General features: G+C 45.4%; 1 protein-coding gene across 1 annotated transcript in view; it reads right to left on the reverse strand.

The window, feature by feature from the left end:
* Positions 1-369: 369 nt before the first annotated feature.
* Positions 370-11,271, reverse strand: part of samhd1 (SAM domain and HD domain 1) — a 17,078-nt gene continuing 6,176 nt past the window's right edge. Inside the window, exons 7-16 of the mRNA XM_080526695.1 lie at positions 7,312-7,479; positions 5,172-5,272; positions 4,515-4,623; positions 3,911-4,002; positions 3,329-3,444; positions 2,785-2,924; positions 1,919-2,008; positions 1,382-1,486; positions 884-1,021; positions 370-557 (exon numbers count right to left, since the gene is read on the reverse strand). Coding sequence (XP_080382821.1) covers positions 378-557; positions 884-1,021; positions 1,382-1,486; positions 1,919-2,008; positions 2,785-2,924; positions 3,329-3,444; positions 3,911-4,002; positions 4,515-4,623; positions 5,172-5,272; positions 7,312-7,479 — 1,239 coding nt within the window. The 3' untranslated portion in view covers positions 370-377. The remainder of the gene's footprint in view (positions 558-883; positions 1,022-1,381; positions 1,487-1,918; positions 2,009-2,784; positions 2,925-3,328; positions 3,445-3,910; positions 4,003-4,514; positions 4,624-5,171; positions 5,273-7,311; positions 7,480-11,271) is intronic.

The raw sequence follows: 11,271 nt of genomic DNA on the forward strand, positions 1-11,271 counted from the left end.
ACTTTGTACGTCTCGTACTTTCATATTAATGTGACTCCATAATGATATATATATATATATACATGTATATATAACACCGGCATGATACCTACCAACAACACAGCTGAAGAACACAGGAACCCAAACATCAATCACGTCAGAATGACGCCTAAAATAAAACTGGCTAAAATGTAAATAAAAGTAACTCTGATTGTGGATACTACGTAACCCCCGACAACGCTGTCTCAGAGTGTAACAAACCCTGAGTTTAGGCCTGTGTGAGTTTAGGCCTTCCTCTCCTCTCCTCTCTTCCTCTTCCTCTGTCTCTTCTCCTCTCTTCCTCTGCCTCTCTTCCTCTGCCTCTTCTCCTCTTCCTCCACCTCTTCTTCTTTCGACTCCTAGAGAAACAGCTTGGTTTTGGCCTTGACGTGCTGATCCCCATTTACTCCAGCCCAACCTCTTCCTCCCTGGCTGTCCTCTTCATCATCATCATCATCATCATCATCATCCCCAACATCTTTCTTGTTGGCCCAGCTTGGCTTCAGGGGGGTGAGCTCCGGTGCGATCACATCTCCATCCTGCACACACACACACACACACACACACACACACACACACACACACACACACACACACACACACACACACACACACACACACACACAGACACAGACACACAGACACACCCAGACACACACCCAGACACACACACACACACACACACACACACACACACAGACACACACACACACACACACACACACACACGCACACACGCACACACGTCAGTAACCCATACACTACAATGTAATGTAGGTAAAAGCATGTTTGTGTCGTCCTGGGGTGTGTGTGAGACCTGGGGCTTGGAGAAGTTAATGTCCATGCACCATAGGGTTAGGGTTACCTGGGGCTTGGAGAAGTTCATGTCCATGCACCACTGGACAAAGTTCTTCTTAGCCGCCTCCACACTGCTCACGTCTGCCCGCTTGAAGTACACCCTGACCAGCTGCTCTGCAAACTGCTCAGGCAGCATCTTGGACACCTGGCGGGACAGACCATAATAATAATAAATAATAATAACAACAACAACAACAACAACAAATAATAATAACAATAATAATAAATAATAACAATAAATAAATAGATAATAATAACAATAATAATAAATAATAATAAAACATAATAATAATAATAATAATAGATTTATTTTAAAATATTTTTATTTAAAAGTTAATCTCAAAACTCAAGAACACTGCACAGAAAGCAAAGAGGACAAACCCAACAAAAACCAAAACAGAACAAAAATACAAAGGAAAAGGAAAAGAAAAGAAGAAGTAAGAAAAAGTAATCTATGCTCGGGCCAGATTTCACAGAGAGTCTAACTCCTTTGTGCAGGACGTACCTGGTTTTTGCGGATCTGGATGGCTTTGGTGGGGTCGTTCTTGCAGTAGAAACGGACGTTGTTGATGGGATTCTTCTCCTTCATGCCGTAGTCCATATTAATGACCTGGTAGAGAGAGAGTAGTCCATATTAATGACCTGGTAGAGAGAGAGTAGTCCATGTTAATAAAGGTTAGGAAGCGGGCAACTGATAGAATCTCCCCTTGGTTGAGCAATACCAGTGTTAATGACAGCAAGAGGAAATGTCGGGGAGCTGAAAGAAAATGGAGGAAAACTAGGCTCACAGTTCACTGTGATATTTACAAAGACACGATGACTGCCTACAACAAAACAATACACCTTGCTAGAAAGGATTACTTCTCCATGATTATTACAGAAAACGCTAGTAACTCTAGAGTGTTATTCTCTACTATTGACAAGCTAATCAACACTGCCCCCCCCCCCCCCCTCCGCAGCCGTCAGCAACAAAATGCGAAGAGCTTGCACTGTTCTTTAAATGATGTTGTTTTGGGTGAAAACACACAGATTAGACACTCACGCTGACAACAAAGTCCTCAGCCTGCAGGTCCTGGTGGGTGCTCTGAGGCCTGGCGTTGGCCACGGCGGCTGCCCAGCGCAGGAGCACCTCCTGGGGGAGAGGAGAGAGGGGAGAGAGGAGTGAGAGGCCGACACCTGGGTCTTTTAGAAATCTCAAGTTTCAAGTTTATTGTTACGTCACATCACACAGGTGTAAGAGAGTACATTTCTTAGGCTTCGGTTCCTGACATTGCAGCACAAGACAATCGGCAATAGGCATAAGACAAGATAAAGGTGACAATAGTACAGGTAAGACAGGATACACTAGTAGTGCCACTAGTGATAATAGATAGTTCAGTAGTAAAATGGCTGTGAGCTTAGTCCGTATACATGGGATGTGCTTGGGGATGATAGTCAGTTGTCTACAGTGGGCATGTTCATGAGCCTGATGACCTGTGGGAAGTAGCTGTTGGTTAGCCTGGGGAAGTAGCTGTTGGTTAGCCTGGGGGAAGTAGCTGTTGGTTAGCCTGGGGGAAGTAGCTGTTGGTTAGCCTGGGGGAAGTAGCTGTTGGTTAGCCTGGGGGAAGTAGCTGTTGGTTAGCCTGGGGGAAGTAGCTGTTGGTTAGCCTGGAGGAAGTAGCTGTTGGTTAGCCTGGGGGAAGTAGCTGTTGGTTAGCCTGGGGGAAGTAGCTGTTGGTTAGCCTGGGGGAAGTAGCTGTTGGTTAGCCTGGGGGAAGTAGCTGTTGGTTAGCCTCTAGTTTTGACCCTGAGGCTCCAGAAGAGGCCTCACTTTTTACCTCCTAAGCCACTGTAAAATGGCAGAAGGAGTCTATAGTACAATATATACTGTAGCTATCAAGCAAAACACACACACACACACACACTCACCCGTGAGACCTCCAGGCGTTTCTCGGCCTGCGTCTGGCCCACACACTTGTAGAGGCGCCGGCAGGTGATGTTGTGCAGGATCCCCCGGGCCTCGGCCAGCTCCTCAGAGGACGAGTACAAGATCTGCTCAAAGACGTTGTCTACAGGGAGGGAGGAGGGACAGTTACATCAGCATCAAACACCTTGTCTACAGGGAGGAGACTGTAACACACGCTTCCCTGCCACAGGAAGTGGGTAATCTGTACTCTAACACACACGCTTTCCGTCCACAGGAAGTGGGTAATCTGTACGACATGTTCCACACCAGGAACTGCCTCCACAGGCGTGCCTACCAGCACAAGGTGGGCAACATCATAGAGACCATGTGAGTACACCGTCCAAGCTCTGTGATTGGCTAAATCCCTGTCATCAGTAGAATGTGTTGCTGAAAGGTGTGTGTGTGTCTGTGTCTGTGTCTGCCTCTGTGTCAGTTAGTTTGGTGTAGGCCTCCATGTCTGACCTCTGACCTGTTAGTTTAGTGTAGCCTCCATGTCTGACCTCTGACCTGTTAGTTTAGTGTAGGCCTCCATGTCGTCGATGGCTGTGGAGATGGTGAACACCTTCCCCCCCGAGCCTCTGATCTGGATGTGGGGGTCTGCTTTGATGAAGGCCTCGGTGATCCTGAATTACCAACACACACACACACACACACACACACACACACACACACACACACACACACACACACACACACACACACACACTCAGACACAGACACAGACACAGACACAGACACACAGACACACACACACACAGACACAGACACACAGACACACACACACACACACAGACAGACACACACACACACACAGACACACAGACACACACACACACCCACCCACAGAGACACACACAGAGACACACACAGAGACACACACACACAGATACAGATACAGACAGAGACAGACACAGACACAGACACACACACACACACACACACACAGAGGCACACACACAGACACAGAGGCAGACACAGACACAGACACAGACACAGACACACACACACACACACACACACACCTTTCAGCAACACATTCTACTGATGACAGGGATTTAGCCAATCACAGAGCTTGGACGGTGTACTCACATGGTCTCTATGATGTTGCCCACCTTGTGCTGGTAGGCACGCCTGTGGAGGCAGTTCCTGGTGTGGAACATGTCGTACAGATTACCCACTTCCTGTGGACGGAAAGCGTGTGTGTTAGAGTACAGATTACCCACTTCCTGTGGCAGGGAAGCGTGTGTTACAGTCAGGCACCCCTAACTTTATGCAAAGCGACTGACATGGCATTGAGTGCAGTTTTTCAGTATATATGGTCCCAGCGGGAATCGAACCCACAATGTTAGATGTGTAGGGTCAGGGGTCAGGGGTCGGGGGGTCAGGGCTGTGAGCACCTTGTCTCTAGGGCAGATGTGTCGGGTCAGGGTCAGCGGTCAGGGGTCAGGGCTGTGAGCACCTTGTCTCTAGTACAGATCATGTGTCGGGTCAGGATCAGGGTCAGGGTTAGGGGTCAGGGGTCAGGGGTCAGGGCTGTGAGCACCTTGTCTCTAGTGCAGATGTGTAGGGTCAGGGTCAGGGGTCAGGGTTAGGGGTCAGGGGTCAGGGCTGTGAGCACCTTGTCTCTAGTGCAGATGTATAGAGTCAGGGTTAGGGGTCAGGGTTAGGGGTCAGGGTTATGGTCAGGAGTCACCTTGTCTCTAGTGCAGATGTGTTTCTTCCCGTTGACGTCACACACACGGGCGAACTTGAGGAAGCGACGATAGTCAAAGTTGTTCTGGATGCCCAGATGGTAACAGTCTCTGTGGGGGGGGGAGGGAGAGGTAGAGAGAGAGGGGGGCATGGATAGAGAGGGACGGGGGGAGGGATAGAGAGGGAGGGGGGGTAGAGAGAGAGGGGGGCATGGATAGAGAGGGAGGGAGAGAGAGAGACAGGGAGGGGGGAGGAATAGAGAGGGAGGGGGGGTAGAGAGAGAGGGGGGCATGGATAGAGAGGGAGGGAGAGAGAGAGACAGGGAGGGGGGAGGGATAGAGAGGGAGGGGGGGTAGAGAGAGAGGGGGGCATGGATAGAGAGGGATGGGGTATGGATAGAGAGGGACGGGGGGAGGGATAGAGAGAGAGGCAGGGAGGAAGGCATAGAGAGACAGGGAGGGGGGGAGGGATAGAGAGAGAGGGAGGGAGGGATGGAGGGGGGCATAGATAGAGAGGGAGGCAGGGGGGGAGACAGAGAGGGTGGGAGGGGGGCATCGTTAGATGAGCGCATTAAGATTACAAGCGTAGACTAAGAGACTGGCCCCCCCTCATAGCAGAGTCCAGATCTGAACTGTTACAGAAGACCACAGAACTCCACCTGGCAAAGTAGTCCCACTTGTCCACATCGATGCCATTTCTTTTGTTGGCGACAATCTCATACAGGAAGGACTTCTCCCCCGGACGCCCTCTGTATGGCCACTGAGGAGACAGAAGCAGGACACTCAGATAAGAGCAAGGACACACAACCTCACGCTCTCACAGACACACAGACAGAGACAGAGACAGAGACAGAGACAGAGACAGAGACAGAGACAGAGAGACAGAGAGACTGAGACAGAGAGACAGACAGAGACACAGACACACTAGGGGTGGGACGATTAGAAAATGTAATTTTTTTTTTTTTTTTTTTTTATGCCAATAAAACACACTGTAATCACTTTAACTTAGATTTTGTTGTCTTTTTAGGACATTTTAAGTCAGTAATTCAAATTCAGATTCTAGTGGCACATATCTCTGGCCATAATCCGGGTCCTTAAGAAAGAGCAATTCCTTTTCGGCCAATCAGCACCTTTCATTAACGTACCCAAGGAAGTTTAAAGAACGCACTCCCAGTGTTGCCAACTTCCAGAGCCCCTTGGCGACTTAATTAGTCAAAAGCGACCAGTGACAAATCTAACTTCCTTTTCTGGTCATTTGGGGAATTACTGTAAAGCATCTAACATATCCTGTATTCCACGGTTCACGTTACAACCGAGCTCAGGAGAGACGAGTAGGGATACAGTCTATGGCGAGCGAGGGTTGCCGTCTCCTCTCTCCCTCAACACTCACTCCCGCGGTCAGTCTGATAGCAGCCGCGGGGAGCGTACCGTTGTTCCCCGGGTCCTCGCAGGGGGTTCGGGCAAAGTTCGGGAAATAACGGACGGTTGTCATGTGTTTATACAGCATGGATGTTACGTGCCTAATGCCTTTGATGCGCACACTTGCTACTTGCCGCTTTAATCATTGTATTTAGCCTATAGCACAAGTCATGCATTGAATGTAACCTCAAGTGCTGAACAGTATCAAGTAAACCACAATATATTTGCTAAAGCTTAGGGGCGACCGTGCCTTTTGCAGCCATAGACTGTCACTGCCTGGTAATAACAAGGAAGGCCAATGACAGTATCCCGTCTAAAGTTTTTCACCAGCCATGGTGAGTAGGCTAGCATACGTTACCTAGTGACTGACTGACAAGGCTGACTTGACAGTAACGTTACCCATGCAGGCTGAACAATAGCGCGAGACAAGTTCTGTGAGGATATTCACGCGCGGCTCATGTGAGGAATTGCAATTATATTACAGTACAGTCGCTAACTTGACTGCAAAAGTAATGTGGACTAGGCTGAAAAATAGCGCCAGACATTTGTTAAACACAGTTTATTCATAACATACGATTATGACGATTATTCAAATAATTAAAATTCTCCACGATTAAGTTATTGCGGGTGTTTTTATCGCGATTAACGATAAAAACGATAATCGTCCCATCCCTAAGACACACACACACACACACACACACACACACACACACAGACACAGACACAGACAGTGTAATTTATATTAGTTTTTACATTACTCCAATTTACAGCCTACATAATTATTGTTCTATTGCCCCTTTTGCCATTGTCTTTTTACTTTTAACAATGTTTGCTTATAGATTGTTGTTTTGCACCAACATCACCAAGCCAATCGTGAATTCTGATTCTGATTCTGACAGAACACTGATTAGTAGTAGAACAGAGAAGTAGTCGCTGTGTTTGACAAGCTCTTACTGGGAAATAAACTTCTGGGTCCAGAGCCCACAGAAGTGTCAGTCAACTTGTTCAGCTGTGACAGTGTTGTGACAACATGATGGAAATAAGCGCTTGCGCTTTATCATGTGTTTTTATCCCTTGGAAACTGTCTTTTTAATTCCACAATAAATCAAATCAAGTGAAAGACCTTGACTGTAATGTTCGCTAAGTTATTTTTTCTGGGTGGGGCAGTCCCACTTGTATTTTTCTTTTTATTGATAGAGACAGTATAGATTTTGACAGGAAGGATGGGTGAGAGAGAGAGAGAAGGGATGACAAGCAGGACACGTCCGTGGCCGGAATCGAACCGGGAAAACCCTGCGGTTACATGGTCGACGCTTAACCCGCTACGCCACCTAAGCGCCCCACAGTACGATCTGTCTGAATGGATTGGGAGTGACTCACCGGCGCCCCCTTGCTGAGGGGGATGGTGGTGGCGTCCAGCGGCCCGGCGATCTGCTCCTTGATGAAGACGAGGTCGTCGGGCAGCACCAGGCCGTGCTCCTCCATCACCGGCTCCAGACCGTTCTCACGCACCAGGTGGTCGAACATTGCCAGGGACGCCGTCTCATGCTGCAGAACGCGGAACACAGGTGAGGAACACAGGTGAGGTGGACACAGGTGAGGAACACAGGTGAGAGAACACAGGTGACAGAACACAGGTGAGGAACACAGGTGACAGAACACAGGTGACAGAACACAGGTGAGGTGGACACAGGTGACAGAACACAGGTGACAGAACACAGGTGACAGAACACAGGTGAGGAACACAGGTGAGAGAACACAGGTGACAGAACACAGGTGACAGAACACAGGTGACAGAACACAGGTGAGGAACACAGGTGACAGAACACAGGTGACAGAACACAGGTGACAGAACACAGGTGACAGAACACAGGTGAGAGAACACAGGTGAGGAACACAGGTGAGGAACACAGGTGAGAGAACACAGGTGACAGAACACAGGTGACAGAACACAGGTGACAGAACACAGGTGAGGAACACAGGTGAGAGAACACAGGTGACAGAACACAGGTGACAGAACACAGGTGACAGAACACAGGTGACAGAACACAGGTGAGAGAACACAGGTGAGGTGGACACAGGTGAGAGAACACAGGTGAGGTGGACACAGGTGAGGTGGACACAGGTGAGGTGGACACAGGTGAGGTGGACACACGTGACGTGGACATGGACATGGACATACTTTAAAGGAAGGAAGGGATATGATGCTGGCCTGTTTTCTCTGAAGTAAACTAGCCTAAAGTTACCTAGCCTAAAGTTGACTAGCCTAAAGTCACCTAGCCTAAAGTTAGCTAGCCTAAAGTAAACTAGCCTAAAGTAAACTAGCCTAGTCAGGGCTGCCAAGTTTCACCAAAAGTTTGGAGTGAGATTTTTTGACGGTGGAGCGACCCAACACTGTGTGCATTTTGGCAGCGGCGGCCCCTCTCTCCCACCCAATTATTTGTGCTAGTTTCCTGCAATTTTACATGTTGTTCATAATAAACCAGCACAAGAAATGAAAATAATTAACATTTTATAAAACAATAAAAAAAATCGGACAATATATCATATTTATGAAATCTTAATAAACAAATACAGTAGCCTACAGACTCTAAAAGAAAAATGGGCCCCATCAACAGGACTCAGCCCCTTGGTCAGCAGCAGAAAGACCCTTGATCATCATCTTATATACAGTGCATTGCTCATAAATGGCTATCATGTTATACAGGACATACCAGGGTTTTTCCTGGGTCAGAATGAGGGCTTGGTGGGTGATCTTGTGCGCGCATAGTGCGCACACATTTTTTTGAGGGACCCCCAATTGTTGTATTTGTATTGTAAATTGTAATTATTATGAATTATTATTATTATTAATGTACCTGGTTATGTTACAGTAGAGAAACAAAAAACAGTTACCAAAACTGAGTATTTACTAGCTAAGATTGGCAAAAGATTGGCGGGTAATTTTTTTTATACGGTGCCATTTGGACTTCATAACTTATGAAAAAATAAATTGTTGATTTATCTATATTTCAATGTTCTATTATATAAAGGACATATCTAGCTTGCTGAAAAACATAGTGGTTGAGCTCAGGCACCTAAATTGTATTTTATTTAGAATACCCCCAGAATACTCTGGGCGAGTGTCTCCAGAACAGAGTGGACACATAACAGGGTGGACACTAACAGGGTGGACATTTTGAGTTAAAGTTAGCCTTTAGCCTGCCCGTGTTAGCATAATGCCTAGAATGACCATGAATACTTGATGAGGAATCTAATTTGCACTAAATACTTTTTTTGAAATTATTCAATTTGATTGATCTCCTCAATATTTAGGCATACACGTTATGGTCAACCACATTAAACTCACTGGATAAAAACATAAAAATCTGATGGTAAAAGAGATAGAAAATCACACAGCTTACACAAGTTACCTAGCCTAAAGTAAACTAGCCTAAAGTTAACTAGCCTAAAGTTAACTAGCCTAAAGTAAACTAGCCTAAAGTAAACTAGCCTAAAGTTAACTAGCCTAAAGTAAACTAGCCTAAAGTTAACTAGCCTAAAGTTAACTAGCCTAAAGTTAACTAGCCTAAAGTTAACTAGCCTAAAGATAACTAGCCTAAAGTTAACTAGCCTAAAGATAACTAGCCTAAAGTTAACTAGCCTAAAGTTACCTAGCCTAAAGTAAACCAGCCTAAAGTAAACTAGCTTAAGTCGCCTGTTTTGCTGTTCTCTAGCCGTGGCAGTTGAGCTTAGCTCTTTCTGCTGTGACATCATATCGCAGAGTCTCTCTTTAAAACAGAAACCAACAGAACCACAAACGCTAGATGACTCATTGTATGACTCAAACAGTCATCCACCTAGAGGACGTAAACCTCCCTTATCAAAACACAGAGAGGTCAGTGTGGAAATGACAAATCTGTGGACATTACTGATAAAGACACAAGATACAACATGTTCATTTGTCACTCTGGTTATACAAGTACGATCGTGCGAGATACTGTGGCTGGGAGGAGGGGGGGAGGGGGGCTCCATTTAGGGTGCATACTAGGGCTGGGCAAACGATCAAAACATATTTTTCGATAATCGCAAGAATTAACGATCAATTATCGATTAATCGCTAAGCTTTTTTTTCATAAAAAAAAAAAAAAAACTAGGGCAGAAATAACAAGCATTTTTGTGTTGCTATTGCACACATTCATTCATTCACATTCAAACTAGACACTACAGTCAGATAACAATCCTCTTAAACAAGGCAGTGAGTAGCCTAAATTGTTTAACTTAAAAACACATTTTACCTTATAAATAAAAATATAGAAAATAAGTAACTCACCATAGGAGCAGTAAAAAAATCAGTTACTCACAAATAGGAGGATGACTGAAAACGTTAGTGTCCTTAAGAGCGTCCAGCTTAACTTAAATTTAAACTCCAGCGAGAGACTGTAGGCGGCAGGCCTACTGGTTCTTGTTCAGAAAGATGATCATGTTAACATGTTCAGGGGTGAGAGACGAACGCAATCTGGTGACAGTTAGGCCAGCCTACTACTAACTAATTTCCATTATTATTATTATTACCCTTGTGATCGACCAAGATCCTTATCGATCAATTATCGATCGTCAATCATTGATGCCCACCCCTAGTGCATACACCCCATGTTAAACTCTAACACTTCCATCCATGTCTTTTTATTAATTTCCATTGTCTTATTCATTATCTATCTATATAGCTATTCTTATCATTTTATTTTAATGTATTATTATTATTTTCTTTTTTTCTTTTTTGAAAACTGTTTTTATTTGGGGTTTTCAATTTTATATAGAGGGCACAAACAAAACAATACAACAACAAGGACAATATTAAACATACACAGCAGGAACCCCAGAGCTGATTGAAACCCCCACAGAACCCAGACAGGACCACTGGAACTGTGAAGGCTCCGTGGAAGCCCATCCAACTCCACCCCCCCCCCCCCCCCCCGCTGCACATACAGTAAACAGTCACAGTACATACATTAGGGGTTTAGAGAAAAAAAAAGAAAAAAAAGAATAATAAATACTTTTTTTTTTAAAAACATGTCGCTCAGATATATTTATAATAGAATTGAGGTATGGACGTAGATATCATTACATTGCATTACATTATTGTCGTCTAGCATAGGCCTTCATCCAAAGCGACCCACCCAAAACCCCACCAAACAAGTACCCTGGAGTCAGATAAAGCATACATTTACCAAGCAAGAATCCTTAGGGGAAACCTTGCAGTAAGGAAGATGACAGGGCAGGTCCAATATATTTTTAAGTTTAAGTTTAATTATTATTATTAATGTAATTTATTTTAAACTGTTTACTATTCTCCCCTTG

Source organism: Nansenia antarctica (genome assembly GCF_963989245.1).
Source record: "Nansenia antarctica genome assembly, chromosome: 3".
NCBI lineage: Eukaryota > Metazoa > Chordata > Actinopteri > Argentiniformes > Microstomatidae > Nansenia > Nansenia antarctica.